Here is a 20,988-nt window from a genome sequence, read left to right on the forward strand (position 1 = left end):
AGATGTGTGTAAGTTTAAAACCAGACATTTAAAGGCAGATATGTTTTCGTTACTCTTGTTTTTTTCCCCCTAATCTAGGCCAAGGTTCACCGACCGGTGTGTGTTTTGAACTACGATCCCACACAGGTGTGTCATTGATCCGGTGGACTCCTTGATCACCTTTACATTTGTCACTTCCTAATGTCGTTGTGAGTGCTTGTGCGCCGACATGCGTGTGCAGGCGTGCGTGCCCAACACATGACAGCAGGGAGGGGTGTTCTGGCTGCTCCATTGATTGGTTCCAAGCAGACTGAAACTTGACCTTCACGGCAGATGTCTGTACGGCTGCCAAGTACATTCGTAGACACACTTGCTCACACACACACACACACAAAAGAAACTCGCACATGAAGGAATGAATGACCCACCTTACAAGAAACACATTGCCTTACAATATTCCAGAGTGCCTTTTTGAACGTCTTTGAGGAAAATAGTGTGTACACACTTTTAATTTGATTCGTGTTTGGACGCAGCCCCGTTTTTCTATCTGTAAAATAACTCTCAGATGTACATTTCATTTTGGAAACTAGTCGTTTAAATAGTTTTTCATACTCAGTTGTACAATTTGAGGGGGCATCATTTAATCATCAAGTATTTACCGCATGATGGTTAAATTAAATATACTTCACATTCAGCAAATTAACTAAAACTGTTGATGATATATTTTTTTAAATTCAAAATGTTTAATTTTTACTTATTATGTTTATATATCTGGTATTGGGGATTTGTAAAATATATACCAAATGATTCAAAATTATGTTTGACAAGTAATTTTCATAGAACAATTAGGAAAAGCTGCTCCAACTAAGAAAGGTTTCTTAAGATATTTAATTAAAGCAATACTATCATTTTTGGTGACTTATTTAGACCATTCCAGACCCACCTTCAAGTATATACTAAAACACCAGTTGCATGGCAGCCAGTGGAGCTGAAGTATGTCACCTGTCTGTTGTATTTCACAGTTCTCACACAGCTTTAGCATGATGGAGAGGCACAGTCAACGTCTATATGTTCCCCTCTTTTTACAGATGAGTATCTAATTAATGTCTCGACGTAATGTATCAATGCACTCATGTTCTGTTGTGAAGACGGTGTTGAAACCGCCCGTGTGATTTTCAGCCGTCATGCTTTAATCACACTGTTGCCGTAACATTTAATAGCCCTGCAATAACGGCTCTCACAGCCATCACTTACCGAGTCCTTTGATAGTAGAACATGCCTCATCTGTTCAGACACAAAGGTTCCCGGAGGAAGTCATGTTGCATAATTAAAAATAGAGTTCATGTATTAATCTATGTAGTATTATTAGATCACAATTTTCCTATTTAAATATATGCTATTCTTTATAAATTAATATACTTTTATGCATTCACCAACTGGGTTCATTCGTATAAATTGATGGGTTGTGTCTATACAAATAATAACATATTATATGTGCGAACCTAGGAGTGTAAAGATTTAGTACTCTGACCTAAAAAAAATATTGAAATTTATAAATACTGGGGTGCTAAAGTCAGTCCGACAAGGGGAAAAAAATATGTTTTTTTGGATGAACAAACACCTTTTTTTACCAAACTCTTTTTTAATTTTGATTGCCCGATCGATCCCTTTCTTTGTTCATCTTTGTTCAACTACCTGGCACACCACTTCATATATTAAATTACTTACTTATCTTAATGTATCTTACGTGTTATGTCTTACGTTATCTTTTCCCTTTACGTGTATTATTTGCCTTATTGATTTGAAATGTTGACAATCCCCTTCATTTACTTTAAAAAATAATGATCAAATGAATAAAACGTAGTAGTTTTATCTAGTCTAAATAAACCTCGATGAAAAGACTCTTAAATAGATATGACAATATCTTTAAACAAATCTTAAATAACAGTTTGTTTATACGTGAACACATATGTGTTTCAGATTCAAAAAATTGATTTTTTTTTAAAATGTCCCTATTGTATTAGTTTCATATTTTGCACTAGGGAGGCTGTAAATGCGCGCCTTCTTTCTAGCCAGGAAACATGCAATTTGAAACGGTGGGATGGTGGAATTTCTAGCCCACATGCTGTAGCAGGAGATACAGACACGTGAGCCGGTTGACCTCAAACCATCTCTAAGAGAGGGTGGGGGGCTGGTGGAGGGGCTGGTGGAGGGCAGTGAGAGCAGCACAGTGCTGCAATACAGACACTCATGAGAAACACGGGAGTGGAGAGACTGTGCCTGCTTTCAATTAACATGCTAGGCTTTCACACATGGAAGTGTGTGTGTGAACAGACTGTTGCTGCTTACATGGTTTATTTAAAACATATACTCGAGTCTCCAAGCAATACATGGATAGATACTTTATTGATCACCGAATAATCAACCTCAAACAACAAGGTATTGTTAACATTTACCCTTTTTAAGTCGTTTTATAAGAGCATAGAGATAGTGAAAGTAAACATTGTCATCATATAATTTAGATGCATAAATACATGTGTTAGCGTAATAAAAATGTGTGAATAAACTACATCTGAAGAAGTAAGGATGGTGTTGTTATGATGTCATTTCTGTCTCAACATGGACCAACAGGGTTGTTTATTTACACATCTTTTGACAGTATCAAGTTTATGTCTTGCGCTGTACATGCCAAATAGAATTTTCACTTTATTGCGTCTGTTAGTTCACACGAGTAACACCAAACAATGCAAGCTACTTGTTTTTCTTGACTATGTTAACAAAATGATTTAGTTAAACCATAGACACAAACATTCAAATTGTACTTCTCTGTTGATATCTTTAGAGCGTCACAAAGTTGCAGACTCTGTTTGTGTAACGTTGTTATAGTAAACCTACAATATGTACTCATAATTGTATTGATATAGTCACAGTTTTTGGGCTGGTTTGGTTTGTGTCACATGCTTTTATCTGCTGGTGGCTGTAACATTAATGGCTTAAACATGCTGATGGTGACTGTTGATCAGGTGTAACATTTTTAGACATGAACTGCTAAGGAATGTATCAAGGTGTGGATAAGGCATCTACAGCCTGCCAGTTTGTTGACATGACATGTATTCAGCCAGGTCCTGTCTTGCACAAATGTTTTGTGTTGGCAAATGAAATCATAACGTCGACAGTAATAAAGCAACTATGCCCATTCGCTCGCTAGTCTTAACACGTTTCCTGACAATAACAATAATTGTCAGCGGTTGTATAGCTGTCCCATTGATAGAAACTGATTATAGTTTAACACTTAAAATAACGTTGCTTATGTTTTCATTTCTACATTCATCTTCTTCCGTGGTTTTCCTAACTCTATTCCTTATAATGCATCACCTAGGCAGTATAAATACAATTGAGTCTACAGACTCGACACATTCATTTCTTGTGGGCTATATATTCGATTGCTCTGTGAAGGCATTAGAGTGAGTCGTGGTTTCTCATCTGGCTGTGGTGGCTTTGGTGTGGCCTTACATCTTATAAGTTCGCCACATCAAATGATTCTGAACATTCTTTCGTAGAGGTGACTGTTGCATGAAAGTAGGCAGAAATTCTATTCAAGGAAATGTGTGTGGATTTAAAGCCAGCTGACAGTGAGGAGGTCCTTTTTACTCGCAGCAACAGAGACACACATTTCCTTGACTGGGGCAGACTGTGTCCTGCTGCTCTGCTGGATTGACAACACAGAATGTTGTGCATGCGTACACACAGACCAATGCACACACACTGAGCTGCTTTGTGTTTACATCAGAAAAGGTTAGGGAAACATTGCTCAAGTCGCACACGTCTTTCCTTCCAGCTTGAAGATATTTTAATTAAAGCAGCTGCTCATTTGAGCATGTTTTTATGGTTTACGTTAAGCTCTTTATGACTACTGTCAGTCTGTGTCATGAAACCTAAATGGATTGCCTTTCCAACTCTCTCTTTTTTGTCATTTTCAGCAACATGCATTTAGATTTCTCCCTGATGTTCCGTAGGCATTTATTGAGTTGGTTTTTTATAGAGCCAACAATAAACAGGCTTTGTAAAAGCCAGACTTATATTTAGGATCCCAGAAGAGGTACTAGCTAGGCAGTCTTACGTGACATGTAATTAGACTGAATCTAAATTTATACCAAGCTATGATTAGTTTTAACAAGCTGACCTCTTGATGTTGCCCATTTCTTTTGTTTGTGTGGGTGTGACTCTGGACTGATAATAATCTGGATGACACCTCTTGTACTGACTATTTGCTCAAGAATTATTTGTTTGCACTCTATTCATGCACTCGAGCCCGTACACAGTCTATGATTACGCTTGCACTGTTGAACACACGCTTGTAATGAGCCAGAACTCTAAAAAGCTATTTTCCATGATGTCAGTCAATGGTGTCCCGGGATGAACTCGTAAAGACGAGGCTGTGTCTGGAGCTGCTGCTGTCTGGGGAGATATACGACTTGTCTCACTTAAAAAAAGATGTTGGCAAATGAAAAATATACTGACAAAGACAAATGGGTAGAAGTTACATGTAAAGGTATGCTTGGACCTTTGGTTTGATCACAACAAATCTTACTTCATGGTTGCTGGTCTTTTGTAAACGGATATTTTGTCAAGGGAATGAATATTTGAATACTTGACATACTTGAGTCATTATAAAATTCTCTGTAATGTGTAATGCAGAGTGTCACAACGGTTTTAGTGAAAGTGTTTGAAAAGAAAGTTATTGAATTTTTAAGCATTATATTAATGAATGTATGATTCATTATTTATTTGGTCGTTATCAGTGAGTTGTTATTAAATAATAAATACATTATTATAATACCTGACTTTGTAAGTGTTGATGACATTATTTATAGTCTATAAGGATTATTGTTATTGAGCCTTATTATCGTTGCGTGTTTTAATGATAATGATGAGCTTTGATAAGCATTATTTTTATGTACTGTATATAAGAAAGTAAGTGAGTAATATATACTGCACTATCTATGTTGTCATTGTTAGTGTGTTGTGACAAGTTGTTCTAACAATTCAGACGATAATCCTGCTATTGGAAATGTTTTTATATACATATACTTCAACTCACTTCTCTACCTTGTCTACATTCAGATACATCACTGTTTCAGTTGCAATGAAAAAATAATTGACTAGGTATGGTTGCCTTGGTAACAGTGGGCAGACGGTTGAAATTTATATTCAACAGGAGAATTAATCTGAACGTGATTCAGACTCAGTTCTACAGATATCTTCTGTGTGTCACGTTCATGGATGACTTTTGATAGTTTATACAAAGCACTGTGAAGCACTTTTGTGGGAAAGCCCTGATTGCAGGCTACAGACACTACAAATACTTAATCTGCCCCCTGTGGAGCTGTGTGTGTGTTTGTGTGTGTTCAAGTGTTTGTGTGTGTTCACATGCAATACTAATGCTTGGTTAAACCAATGTACTATTTGGGTCTACTAATCGAACAGATGGTAGCTCGATTCATGCATTTGTGTGTGAGAGTATGTGTGTGTGATCTTTATAAAGCTGTAGTAGCATGTGTGTCTTGAGCTGAAAATGCAGTTGATTGAGGTAGTGGAATTAGTTCGTAGTAATTCTACTTTCTTGCCCAAAGTAGTATGAGCAAACAGTTGCATATAAATAAAAAATGTTTTTTAGTTACTGGTCAACTTGATGCAGATAATGACATCGATACTGAAACAACCTGTTCAGGGGTTTCCTCTACATTTTGGTTGGCTATATGAAATGGATTTTGCCATATCTTTCAACAAATCTAACCCCTGGTTTCCCTTGATAGTGCTGCTATCTGGTGTACTGGCAGCCATCATCACAAATCTTATCAAAGTGCCACATCTCCGCTGCCTCAGAGGATTGCAACAATGTGCAATAATCGTTGCACTGTGGGAATTAGTAGGAAACAATAAAAAGGTGTTGTGAGAAAAGTTAAATCATAAGGTAATTGTTAGAAGGTCATTCACTAAAAGGCTAAGCGCACTCGCCACCATTTAAATCGTAACAAGGATGTTTTCGTAGTAAACAAGATTGAAGTGTTGCATATTGAGAACTTTACTTTTCATCGACTGATTTGCTGTGTGAATGATCCACTCTACACAAGATGGTTGAGGCTGAGATGCAACATGTTTCCAGCACTGCAACAGACACTTCAGGAAAGCTTCGGAGTATGAGCGTAACTCTTAAAAAACACCCGGCAAGAATAAGATTCAACCTTGGAATTGTGAATGTTTTGTTTTTTAAAGCACATTTCCAATATAACCTACCCTGCCTTCATTGTATGTGCGTGTTCCTTTTGTTTGACCTTTCTCACAGTGAACCCACTAAATTATTGACAGCACCAGAATTTCAGAGAGTAACTCAAGAGTACTCGACAGCCATGAGCTTCTGTACACCTTACATATTCATAACTGGGTGTTAGGCAGCATACCATCAGTTTAATAAGATTCAACTGCTCCACTTTAAACACTTTTCACAATTCTGATGTTGCAGCACTAAGATGGACTGATCGACAGAAGTAGAGGAGTTCCCAGTCCTGCTTTTCTCATTCGGTTTTGTGTTACTTGGTGTCTGCAGTTTTGGGGGAATGTGTTTTCTACCGTAGGCTGTTTGTGCTGGATGAACTCGGATGCTTTTCTTGGTTACGAATGATTGCTTTGCACTGTGATTCCTGATCTGAAACCACATGTGGATGTTGTTTCTTTCTTGGCTCCTGATTAAGTAATGTACTTTGTTTGAAAATATTGACAAAACAACATTTTAGTAGAACGTTTTAAAATTGAAGATGATAATGCATCATTGATACCAAAAGTTAGACATAAAGGGGTTGTAGTGTTCAATGATTTCATAATGCTGCATTTAGTTTAATTAAAAATGCCAAGAGTTGCAAGATTGTTGATGTCAACTTTGCTTAATTTTGGGTGGATGTTTGCATGAGTTTCACTGGATAAACATGTTTATGCAGTCCAGATGGAACGTCCCTGATCTCTTGACCAATATTTAATTAAAAACATCTAGAAATAACGTTTCATTGTTAAGATAAATGTAAAATAATAGGATTCATTTGTGTCCGTTCAATCATTCATTGAGTGCTGCAGAAAACAAAAGCTCCTTCTTTCTCACGATGAGAGACCATGAGAAGGTGATGACAGAGGGTGGATGTTCTCAAGTGTCTGCAGTTGTGTGTTAATCTTTCTAGCGATACATATCATTCACGTGAAGAAGACCCATAGGCTGTCACCTCTCGCATGTAACATCTGCAGAGTCTGGTATCTCAAAGGGAACTCCTGAGTGCTTGTGGTTTTTTAAAGGATGTTCTTTTAAAAATGACTTTAATATTGTGTCCCGACAAGGTCCTGGTTACTTATTAAGCTGTATTGCTACGCGTATTTTCTTTCTTTCTATTCTAATCTCAATTTCTAAGCTCTACAAATGGAGATTTGTAGATTCTAAAATCATCATCTTGTGTTGTCACAGGTTTATTTAAAACAAAACCTATAACTTAAATGTGAACTCTAACCATGTGATGCATCTTAAGTGTTGAATGATAAATATTAAAAAAATTGTTGTGGCTTATTTATTCATGGTTGCATCCAATTTGACTTGTTAAGTAATACATATGATTAATATAATGTGTCACAGAAGTTGTGCATCATTGCAGACTAAAAGATGTTTGCTCGCAGCTTCTTTCTTATTTCATGAACAGGAAGCTAAGGTCACCAAAAAGCGTTGCCTCCTCCTCCCCTCCCCCTCCTCTCCTGTACCAGGCTGTTCCTCTGTAATAGCCTGAGATGTCAGAGACCATTTGTCTTCTGCAGCACACACGCCACACACTCATTCTTATGGCTCTCCAAACGCTGGCCAGACCTACTTTTGCCTTCTCACTCACATAGAAACTGTCTTTGTTCACCAAATCATACCTTTCTCACATTTGCAATGTGATCGAGGCACATACATCAGTATTTGATCCTATTCACGTCTTGTTTTGTGCTGACACATCATGTCCTTGTCAATATTTCGATGTCACATTTTTTGAGTTTTCCGTTATTGATGACATAACTCTTAGATTTTATTTTATTTTTATTTGGAATGTCTTCTGGCAATAATCTTGATACAAAGCAATAGCTGGGACTTCAGAACCTTCTTCAATATGAACACTTTCCTTCAGCATTCAGTTAATGAACGGTTTTTGATGAATAGTCCACGGCAAGCATTTTTATATTCTGCATAATCCAACAAATTGGCCACCCATTCAGTGTATTCAGTGAATTCAATGCATGCTAAGCTTTTAAAGATAAGCACCAGCATGCTTAGTGTTAATATTATGGTAAGATATAAAGATTCCCTGCTTTTAAATCATCTCCAAATGTTTGATGAAGATTAAATGAAAAACGTGAAAATGCTATTGTTTAACACATTTACACAATGAATTACATTTGTCCTGCTCTCAACAATTATAATTTTTTGAGGGATGGAGAAGTGAGAGGAACTGCTTCACAGAAACGCTAAAACGTTGACATGGTCCGAGTGATCAGCTAAACTAATGGCACAGAAAATAAACTATCAATCTGATACTGTTTGTTACTTTGGAACACGAGAATGAAAAATGGACACAAAAAGGACTTTCCTTAGCTTGGTTGATGAATGTTGTGCTTGATTATTATTATAAATACTTATGTCTTATGGCTTACAAAATTGATTTAGCTTCATTCCTAGTGTATGGAATGAGACTAGAAATGTATTGAATTCTTAAAACATACTCTTAACTGAAGCATCTGCACTGCAGGTTCTTGCACTCTGCCTCGGAGCTGCAGCTTTTCAATGTAAAAAAAACAAACCAGTTGATTCTTTTTTTTTGTACTGATGCGTATAAAATGACAAGTCTTTCTTCCCCTTAGAAATAACCTTCAAAGTCCTCCTTCTGTGTGCAAAATTAAAGTGTCCTCCTAAGAGCCAGTTCTATATATTTACCCTGAGCTGCTTGAATGAATAATTGCTAGAATGTTGGCGTGATCTCATCACAGTGACTGTTTGTACAGATCAGGGCGACTGATGCGTCTCTGCGGATGGCTGATAATGTGGTTAACTGTTGCAGAGCGGGACATCCCTGTCCTGCTGTGCAGGGTTTTCACAATGATCCCTCAGCAGCTGATAAGAGCTGGAGTTTGGCCTCTAGACATGCCATTATGCAACACACACAAAACAAGAATGACCTCATAAACGTACGGGTGTTGATGTTTTACTTACTGACACACGATTATTAAGTACATGCACCTTTCGTGTTAATGCTATGACTTGTATGTTCAATTTGGAGATTCATTTTTACGTAGGCAGGTCAATATTTTGTTTGGCCTTTTCTAAGTTAGTAAGATGTGTAAGGATATTTTTATGGTGTTGATGTGATCTCTACCTTATTATTTCACAAAGTGTGTTCATGTGATCCGAGTAGTGTTTATTTATGTATCTGCTTTTTGCTAGTTAATGAAGAAATCTACATATTTATTTTGAGGGGTTACTGCAACCCCACAGAACCAAGGTTTGCTGATCTTATTTAGTAATAATGTCATTACCCACATAATATATATATTTATTTATTTCAGGTTATTAACATAGTACTTCATTTATAAAAGATTGTAATAAAAGTATATCTTATTATTGTTAATCAGCCGTTGCAGTGACAGTCATGTGTTTCATGATATTCTATGATGGGGCTTCACTGTCAATCACTATCATCATTGGTACAGCCTTAATACTAGTTTGATTGTTAGGTTTGTGTAAGCATACCATCATTTAGATTGCTGTTTTCATAATATGCTATCTCATCCGTGTTATACAAAGCAAGTGACCTCTGCTGTACCATTTTTGTGTTTGCCTCTTTCATTCACTGCCTCGATTGCTGCCAAACTAAACACACTTACCAAACGCACTACAGTAACCCAACATTTGGATAACCTGGAAAAGGGGTTATTAGAAATACTTGTTTTATAATATATTATATAAAAAATATTATTATATAAATAACATTATTAAAACATAACAAGTCTATGGGCATTGTTGATATTGGAGTGCAAAAAAACATTATGAGCTAAGATAAAATATTAGTGTAGTTTTGCGATATATTTCCCCACAGATTTCTTCATTAAATTTGGTAAATTGACTCACTAGCTATTTGAGTCCAAGGTACAACTTTCTGCGATAGAGGTGTACAAATCCAAACTGTGCACAATTTGACTGAGCCAAACCATTTGTATTGTTGTCTTGGCCATGGTAGTTGCAGGTCTACGTCTCTATATCCCTGTTCTGCTGATGCCTGTTGTTTGATGCTATGGACTGCTCAACGAGGTTGTAAGAACTAGGTATGAGTTATGCAACTTTTCAAATTTCACACACATGTTTATTATTGTTGTTGTTTACATTTTGTATTGTTTACTATTGTTAGTCACTCTTTAATATCACTGTCTTCACTAGGCCTTTGAATCTCTAAATCATATGGTGTGTCCGTATTAACTTTTAAAGACAACCTGTCTAGTAATTGTAGGTTTTAAGAGGAAAATTGTGAAATGAATGGATTTCTTTTATTAGTATTAAAGGTAGTCATTCATGATTTAGTTTTGTCACCAACGAGTCTCGTTTCTTTAGCTTCTTTCAACTGACCAGAGCTCGCTGTCAGTATTTCAGACAACATATAATCTTCCCAGATGTTATGTAAAAAATCTTTTTGTGTCCTTCTTCAGAATGTGTGGAATGCTAACACACTCTGGATGTGTGCACAGTCCACAGGCAGGCAGCGTGCAGGGATAAGACGAGAGGGATTTTCCCATACTGCCTCTGCAGCGACTGGCCTAGATTCCAACCAACGATTGTCTCGTTGCAGCTTTGCTATTATTAGATTTGTATTATCAGGAGACGTAGAGTGAAAGAGGAAGAGATGAAGAGAAAGTGGTGGAGAGAAAGAGGGGTTTCTTTTTATGTCCTCATCTGCTCTTTTAATAAGAAACACTTTCTTTTTGGAGTTGTGTTGGGAAGAATGGTATGCGTTCTGTCTGCCTGAGTATTTCAAAGCTACACCTAAAAATGCTTCTGCATTTCTCAACTATTGAGTTTGCTGAGTTTTAATTGCTCACTTTGTGTTTTTTTTAAGTTTGGTCATGTGCTGGTACTAACCCAAAACCCTCTAGCTTAATTATTGAAGACCCTTGTCAAACATTAAATTATGGCATCATTGTTTGATTGCTGAAACTGTAAATGGTAAACCTTAAAGTAAAAGAGTTCTTTTGATTTTGAACCAATAAGGAAACTTCAAACACACAAAACAAAAGACAAACTAAAACACCTTAAAGGATCTTACTACCCCAGTCCAATGTAGAACATGGCAAACCACAAACACTGGTTTGTAAAACCATGAGAGGTAATACAAATGCACCATAATTAAACCAAAGCCTTTTGAGTCTATTTCACCAGCAGGTCGGCAATCGCACCGATGTTGGCACACATCGATGAATCCTCAGCTTCTAATAATGAGCGCTCTTGGTGTCATGTTGAGCGCAGGAGCACCGGCCACAAAGACACTACTATTATTAATTCACCAGTTCACTGATGTGTATATGTAGATGTTTTGAAGGCAAAATATTTAATTCCTGGCTCTAGCAGGATTGTAACTAGAGAGAATGCTGAATAACTTAGATGTTTGCATCACAATCCAGTGTTCACATCTACTCGATTTTGAAACTTGGTTTACTCAAATAAACCCCAATAGATGTAGTTACGCAAGTTATTTTTCAGATGAAAAGCTGGTGGTGAGCCTGGGAAATCCCGGAACTTTTTGTGACAAAGGTGTCTATTGTCTAAGATGAAACGAACCCTAAATGCGTTGTAAATGTAAAATCTGTTTAATAAACGCATGATTTTAACAAGGTCAAGCATTGGAGTTTGCAGTAAAATTGTATAGACTGTAGTGTATATATGTGTTACTGGCTTCCTTGACTAGTCCTTGGTTAATATTTCATTCATTTATATTTTATGCACATAAAATGTTGAACAGCTGGCTGTGTGCATGAATCAGAGCAAGTTGTGGAAGTTTGTTGACGTTATTTTTGTATTCTTTCGGTATATTGTATTCATTATATTTTTCTTTGAAAAACAGCAGTGCTTGTGTATTCATGATGCAATGATAATTTTATGCACTCCGCTCTCAGAGTAAGAGGTAAGGGTTACATTTTGTGTCTTCAACTGAACATTTAATCCAATACCTAAATGATCCGTTAAAGGGAGTCGGACGAGACGTTTGTGAACTCGCTGTGGTGGGAAACATTCCAACAGCTAGAGTAAACTGATGTTGAGCCTGGATATCATGACTCTGAGAAGTGTTTGTATTTCTCAATAATGTGTCTACAACAACACTGAGCTATTTATGGATGTGCCTTTTCCTTCCCTTCCTCCCTCACTCATTTCTCCTCCTCTCTTGGGCCCACACATCCTTTGCATGGAAGAGTTGATGGAAGAATAAAGACTGGGGAAGCTGGGTCACATCATCACTCAGCTCTAGGCTGTTTACTTTGCCTCTTTCACTCTTCCTCTGTTTATCTCTCTTTCTGTGTCGGGCCATGTTTTCACCCCGTAGTCCCCTGATTTAATGTTATCTTCACATTAGCATACTGTCAAACCTCTGTCCTCGGTCTCGCTGTGTTTATTGCTGTCCTCTGTCTGCTCTTGTTCCTGCACGACTGTGTCTGTGCGTGAGTGAGAAAGAAGAGAGGGAACGAGGGATGGATGGACCTGTGAGAGAAGGGGATGTCTCTTCATGCTGTCGCCGACTATTACTTCAGCTCTTCTGCTCTCATTTTTTACTCTCTCTCTCTCTCGCCTTCACATTATTTACGTCTCAGTAAGCGTTCACAACAGAGCCCTTCTCTCTCGCTGATGTGATCTCTTTATTGGTCTCTGCTGTGCTGAAGCTTCACCTGCTAAGACCCTGAACAATCTGCCGGCTCTTTTGGTTTAAACTCGACCAGAAAATATCACCTGGTGAGGGTGATACTTCCTAGGACCTTGCTACAAGGAATGACATCCTTCTCACATCCCAGCTAGCATTTTACTGATTATATGTATAATACAGATAATAGAGGGACAACCTTTGTTAACCCTTAGGTTTGAAATACATTATTTATTATGAATTGTTTTTTCAAACAAAACAAGTTTATTAAATGTTTCAAAATTACCTAAAGATGACAAAGGTAGACATTGACAAATTGTATTCTGATATTGCAATGTTTGCTATTTAGTCTCCTAGTAGTATCACAATAATGCCTGTAATTCCAAACTTTTAAAGACGAGAAAATAAATGTATACAGGCAATATTATATCTGGATTTCAGAAAAACGTGTTAAAAGAAATATAAATCACAACCAGCTTTAGGACTGAAAATGAAGATGTGTGTGCGAATGGTTGCAGCAGAAAATGAACAAATGATTATAACCATTTATTGGTTATTTCCAACATATTCCAGTCTATATATTACATTTTGTATTTAGAATAAATAGGATTGAATCAAGTTCTAAAACCAGGATGGGCAAATCATGTCTCTTTAGAATCGTGGTATATTTATTGTCGGGTCAGTGTAATGAGTGGCCATAGAGAAGTTTGTAAGAAGACATCAATACACACTATCCATATCTACCCCGGTGTGTTTCAGTGTCCTCTGTTTCTGATAATGCAGCTTTTCTTAATCCTCATCGAGCACCTCCCCACACTGCCATTCTTCTTTCTCGCAATTTCAGTAGTAATAAAACCCTTGACATGCTAACTCGCACGACAACGTGCACACACACTCACACAGAATTGAGTCTGTATGCTTTGTGTTAGCGGGGAACATCAAACATGTCTTCTGTGAGCCGCCATACAACCTTCATACTAATTTCTCACTGGCAGAAAGAGATTTCTTTTCCTCGGTTCACTTTGTCCCTTTTCTGTCTGCACCCAGTGTGTGTTCATGTGTGTGAGTATGCACTAGTCTTCATATATTTATGTTCCTCTAGGGGAGCATCTCTCTATCAAAGTCTACGTCTCTTCTTTTCTCTGTGTCTGATTGATATTCTGCAGCAGTAGAAAGCAGCAAAAGACTCGCTGGTTCAGTTGTAAGGAAAGAGGGAGCCTTGGTTACTCTTGTTAACCTGCTGGTTGATGTCGACAAGTAGCTTCAATCAAACGCTCACTCAAATTCACGTTAACATTTATTCTATTTATTTTTTCACTCCATTATCTTATTATACCCTAGCTTTTTGAATATCCTCTTTCTTTGTCCATTATCTCTCTCTCTTATTAAAAATATATATTTTTTACCCTTTCTTTTGCCATATACGTTATTGAGGATCACTCAGGGCTTACTTTGCGGTTATTTGTCGGTCAAAAGACGGGATAATTCATGTCATCAGCAGAATAAAGTGTCATTTTTTTGAATGTTCAAGAATGGTGCTAATATTATAACCTTTCCAAAATTACATTTTCTTTTTCCAAAAATGATTATACCATCGATTCATACTTTGCAGCTGAAATAATTCTGCCTAACCCATGCTGTCTCAGTTTGTTTGTTTAGGGCTATTGTTGAATTAAAAAGAAGAATTTGAAGGATGTGTCTGTTGTAAGAGGAATGTATCTTAAGGAATGCAACTTGTCAGGCTTTCCTAAACATAGCATATGTAGTGACAGGTTTAAGGTAATATTGGTTTAATTTCTACTTGAACATTCTCTACATTAAAACACAGTATTTCATTAGTTGTCAATGGTTCTTCAGTTTATTTTTAACACCATTAACAGCAGGGCATTGCTTCTTGTATCACAGTTTTCAATCTATGAGTATAATTTATAAAGGCTGACAGTCAATGCAGATAGAGCAGCAGATAAAAATAAACATAGTTATTATTGTGTGTTACACATTTTATTTTATTACTGCAATCTCCATATTCTCCCTGCTTCCTCTCTTCTACATTTTGTTTTTCCCTACAGTGTGTACACATACATGCATACTGTAAACTCAATCTGTCGCTCCAAAATCTCTAATCTGGTTTAGTGCTATTGACTGAACAGCGAGTATCCAGGATAGCCAGGTTTTAAACAGCCATTTAAACCTTCCAATTCTCCCTTTAAACCAGCAATACATGGGATTAACACTTGGCCCTGCTGTCATGATCTTTTCCAAAAACCTCCAGTACTTCATTGCATTTTCGATTTGTATGTCCTTCAGTGTTGTTGATTATTAAACGTGGTTGAGTTTCTCAAGAGGCTTTCTAATGTATTGTTCTTATTAATGTCTTGGTTGGCAATACTAGATACGTATAAGCAATATAGTTAAATGTTTGGTGTATGTTTTTTCACAAAAGCAATGAATTAAATGTTCATCCTTGATTTATTCATTTTAATCTTTGTTGCGAGTGTATTATGTTGACCATGTTCCATTTGCCAGTCTGCTCAGTTTTATGATATGGTTTCTCTGTTTTAAAATGTTTATTAAAAATGAATTCCTTCTAACAAAGCTATATATGTAACAATCTATATTCAGTGAGTGTTCACCATTCAAGACTCTGATGATTGTCACAATGATTAATGATGGCGTAAAACATTTATATGCAATTATTTTGATCACTTTGCATAGTAGTTGCTGTACACGAGAAACAAGTGGTCATTCTAATAACTACTGTTAAGCACCAAACCTCCAGGAGTGTCCTTTCAGTAAACCAATATCCGTCTACATTATATGTCCTGTATGTCAGTTAAACTTGCTTCAGTTTTACAATTGTATTGACATAATGGGCGGATTGACAGAACAGATGTCCAAGAAAATGAGAAAAAAAAGATTTTACGCCGTTCAGTTGTATCAACCGTATATCTACTCTTTCTACTCCTTTGTTCTTTGTCTCTCTCTGAAGGCTGGAGTTGCAAGAATCTGTGTCCATTGCTCTGTGCTCCATCTGGTTACGATAGCAACAGACCCAGCAGAGTTTTCTCATTCCTCTCATGTTTATCTTGATTGAATACTGAGCGTGCTCCGTTTGTGTGTCTGGCCAGGAGAGACTCTGAGGGCTGAGGGTTGTTTGTGTGTGAGCTGATAGTAATTAGTGTGCCAATGGAGTTCACAGCGACAGCAGGACAGAATCCATAATCCTGCTCGCAGTCTCAGCACATCCCTTCATAAACGTGTGTGCAGATGGAATAAATAAGAATCACGCTGATATGAGCGCCAGCGATGGAGACCTAGACGCCAGTACACACAGACAGATCTTAATGCCATGGTGTTCTGTGGTGAGAAAGAATGGCTTCACATATTCTGAAGTTGCAAAATGAATTGGCTCAAGTCTTTCTGCAACCCACAAGGGAAAAAAACATTTTTCTTCATATTAGATACCAGCCCTGTTGGACAAAGTGAATGCATTGTGTTTGAAATGGAAGGAAAAACTAAAAAACAATGATTTTAATGCATTTTAACAACTATGTGATCAATAGCTGATACATGTGTAATTATATTATAATAAACATTACTCAAATGTAATAGTCAATTTCACTTAATCCCCTCTAGCTGTGTACAGATTACTGTGACATTGGTGTGAAGTAATATCTAGCCCGAGGAAATTAGGACAAGTGGGCACAGTGTTCCTTTTTTTAACACTTTCACTTTTGTCTAATAGCTTACAGAACCACAACAATGTCCTTGACTGCAGCACTCGGAGGCAATGATAATGGGCAGCCATGTTGATTATATGTTTGTCTTTTTCTGGATTGGCCCAGGCCGCCCAGCCCTGTAATTCAATACGTCCCTACATGACTTTGTTCTGGCCCGTGGCCAATAGGCCAACTGTTGTTGTTGATGTGTGTTTGAATGTTTGATGAAATATGAGCTGCGTTCAGTGTGAAAATATGCACACATCTGTTAGAAGCACACTTTGATGATTTGGGAATAAAATTCCTGTCAATTTATGGGCAACCTTTACTTTTGTCAGAACAAAACCTTCATGGTTACTCGGATTGCAGCATGAAGTAAATCTTACAAATGTGTCCGTCTTAAGGTTTCAGGTCACGAGTCTGAACCTTGCTCTCAGCCCTCCTAATTATGCTTTTAAAAGCTTTTCCATTTTGCTCTTCCAGAATGTGTTGCTGAAGGTGCTACAGTATATCATTTAATTATTTGTGGGCATCTCTGTTGTTGATTTTCCTCTTGAGAATGTTGAGAATCATGGTCTTCATTACAAATCGCACATATTTAAAAGCTTTTTCAGTTGTTTGGTCGATTACAATTCAGCTTGATGGATGCCCAATATAACTGTGAAAACTTTTTTTTTTCAAAAGGAAGCTAACAAGCATCATGTTTTTCCTAAACAAAAGCTAATCGAGTTTGTAGGTACTTCTGATTTGAAACTCATTGCTGTTAAATGTGTTTGGAATCATGATATAGAATTAATAATGATCATTTCTACAAATCACATTCTTGCCTTGTAAGAACACTTGGAAAGGATGTGATACATTTGATATTAAGGACGTATCACAAAACATCCCTACGCCAAGGAGTAAATAATAATAATAATAATAATGTCTATTAATGTCACATAACTCCATAAAAACACAGCATTCAATCAAATCATTAAAACAAATATGTTGGTCTCAGCAAATATGAACTTGCACCATTTTTCTGAAAGTAGACCGACCACAATACTACCATGTAGTTGGATCACTTGTGCTCCAGAGTCTACGAAGCTCTAACTATTGAGCCTAACAACTGTAAAATATGTTGTCATAAGAACAATGACCCATTTTGTCACCATAGTCACATGACATATGATTTATTCTATCAATTGACTATTCCAAGCTTGTTATGCTTTTGTTCCTATTTGGCACGAGTCGATGATGTGGGGCACTTAGCTCTGATTGTCTAGGAAGGCCAAGCAGTTAGGAGGGCGAGTGTTTGAGGGTGATGGATGGATCAGGTAGGCGAGCGGTGTCCTGGAACGACTGCTCTTTACTGAAACCCCCCAATGAATCCATGATTAAGGGAACGCAGACGTGAGTGAGATGTGAAGGTCGTCAAGCGAAGGGATAAAAGGTGCGGTGAAGGGGTGGCAACATAAAGGGAGTCGCGGCTGTGACGGTAAACATGGGCGGTCAGCCCGACTTTGCTTGAGAGCGATCGCTGCAGTGGTGCATGATGGGAAAAGCATGAGGCTGGCTGAGGAGAGATGCACTCGTTGATCCTCCTCTAGCGCCTTGTCTCTCGCTGCCGATGGAGGGGATGTATGGGGGAGGGGGAGCATATACGAAGGAACACTGTGTGAAAATGTAATGAGGACATACCGTCACACATCCACGTATGTCCATGTCCTCACAGAAAGGGCTGCACCATGTTCTTTGTATCTTTTCCACTGTGGTTTCACATTTGTTTTGCCTCTGAGCCTGATCAATGGCCATCGGCCACAAAGCCTCATTCAAACAAAAATGCTGAAACCTGTAAATAAAATGTTGTCTCCTCCAGTGAATCCGTTTCTAAAGTGTCTTTTCTTGTGTCACTCACAGGTATATGTGGAGTTTGATGACCAGGAGTGGGAGAAGAGGGAGTGGGTGAAGGTCTACGAGGATTTCCAGCTGTTTCTACTCGAGCGCCAGCTGGTCTGGGCCAAGAGGAAGGAGGGAGCTGGAGGAGGAGCAGGACCAGGTGGAGGAGGGGGTGTGCTGCAGGGAACCAAGGCCAAACATATACAGTGGCCTGCCCTGGTAAGACCTTTGTTTTTCTATTAATAGATTTGACACGGCCCTGGAAAGAGTCAGCAGTATCAGCATGTTGCCCGGGGCTTTAGCATTTAGCCACTCTTTGCACTGTTGGCACCCATGGAGGCTTAGAAGTGGTGAGAACACTCATTTATGTTGTTGGTGATCTTGTGACTGCACTCATTTAGGGGGACCTTGTCTGTTTGCTTGGCAAGTTAGTTGTGTGCACCTACGCTACAAAGCCACACTTTCTGATGAAGATGCATTTCTAGTGGTAAAGCAAGACTAAAGCTTTGGCCGTCACAAACCATGTAGCCAAATACTGTGGACACTGTTTTTGTCCTTTGTTTAACAGTAGAAGAGGAAGTGGTATTCAATGTGATTTTATTTGACTGGCTTTAATTCACTAATCTGACATTTGTTATTTGTTTTGAAGTGTCATTAAGGAAAGGGCTGAACTATTTAGGGATATTCTCCTAAATGTGCAGTTTTCAATGTTGAATTCCGTTTTAATAAATGGAGCATTAAGTCATCTCACGTATACCTTTTAAACATTCAGTCTCTTTGTTGACTTGGCATGTTGGGACACACAAAGGATAAAGGCTGATATCAGTGAAAATCTTTGTGGACTTAAAAAGATGGAGTAAAAGAGAAAAATGAGTATATACTATATATCGAAGGAATACAGCTAGAGTTTAAAATAATAACAAAAGATCATTTTGTCTGTCACTGGTCTGCTGACATCTTTTTCAACTGTTGGTTTTAACTTAAAAACTTTAGTTATAGCTTTTCGGTAACAGAACTGCTTGATGTACAAGAACCGCTCACTTGAGAGTTCGCTACAGACGATTACTCAAAGCTGCAGTAATATGATCGCTGCGAAGTACAGACTCCAATGGTCAGGTGCTATTCGTCTCTTGTTCTCTGAACATGCTTCATGTTTTTAAACGATTGCCACCACACAACATGTCAGCCTTTCTTCAATGGTAGAGAAGTTGAACTGAACCTGTAAATGACACACACAAAAAATGAATTTTCTGTGTTGGAATAGTAAAACATGGAAGTTATAAATATTATTGTTATGTAAATGATAACATTTTGTTTTATCAGACTTTTTGTATTATGTACATACATTCCGTATTTAAATGAAAAAAGGTGATGTTTTCAAATCCAATTTTGAAGTGCAGACAATTTCAGATTTCCTAAATAGTCATCTGTTTATGGGGATGTATGCTGATATTTAATTATAAAAAACGATCACAATCGGTTGTTTCTCCGCATATTGCTTGGGACTTCCTGGATTCCCTGGGCAGCTCAGTTATGGTCACATTATTGTACATATTGTTATTGTTCAGAAATGAGAGGTGGTTGTACTCTTGTTGTACATTTGAGGCTTTCCTCTTCACAATGGCTGTACTCAGACTTGAGTTATATATGCTTCCTGACCATGTACAATTTTTCATAGTGACTCAAATGTCCCTCTTTTTTTTATGCGTGTTGCCGCTTGATTTCATTCATTCTATTATGTGTTGCAGAGGCCATAAATGCATTGAGGCCAGGACATAAAATTGTAATGGAGCACTGCATTTCTCTTTTCTTCCTTTCTCCAGGCCTGCAGCCGCTGCTTGTATGCATCTTTTGTATCTGATGTTTAAAAAGGCAATACAGTCAGATGTAGAAGTTGGAAAAGTCATTGATTGCTCTTTGAATTAGTGAATGTTGCCATTACTCAGCATGTGATAAGCAAAAGAAGGATATTCAAGGCTCTTTTAAAATACGTTTGCTGGATATTTATGTTGGTGTTTTGTTTTTCACTCAAGATTAGAAGGACTGTCTGTGTTGTTTACTAGAGGACATGTACACACATGCTTGAGTGTGGTGGAAAAGTGGTCGTTGTGGTCTTTTTGTTGTTTTGTCCCTATTGCACAGACACACATGCACACGCATTGCGGTGCTCGTTCTCTTCTCATGCACGGAGAAGTGAAATGTGTGTTACATGAGTGTCAGTGTGTGATCACACGGACTTGGATGAGTTTGTGACAAGCATCATGTTGTATCTGCCCTTGACTCAAGGGTTTACATTGTTAATGTTTGACACTGATGGCTTTTAGTTTGGCACAATGGGCGTGTGTGTTTGTGTGTGTGTGCTCGTGCATGGAAACAGCTGAGTGTGTGCAAGAAAATGTGATTCACTGTTTTGATTATGTAAGAGTGCACAGCGCCATCTGGCACAC

The 20,988-nt window shown here is 37.8% G+C and overlaps 1 protein-coding gene across 1 annotated transcript in view; it reads left to right on the plus strand.

Annotated features, from left to right (window-relative positions):
* jmjd1cb (jumonji domain containing 1Cb) overlaps positions 1-20,988 on the plus strand; it is a 74,117-nt gene that overhangs the window by 14,777 nt on the left and 38,352 nt on the right. The window contains exon 2 of the mRNA XM_087792722.1: positions 18,563-18,760. Coding sequence (XP_087648848.1) covers positions 18,563-18,760 — 198 coding nt within the window. The remainder of the gene's footprint in view (positions 1-18,562; positions 18,761-20,988) is intronic.

The sequence above is a fragment of the Callionymus lyra genome, chromosome 6 (genome assembly GCF_982586985.1).
Source record: "Callionymus lyra chromosome 6, fCalLyr1.hap1.1, whole genome shotgun sequence".
In the NCBI taxonomy this organism is placed as follows: Eukaryota; Metazoa; Chordata; class Actinopteri; order Syngnathiformes; family Callionymidae; genus Callionymus; species Callionymus lyra.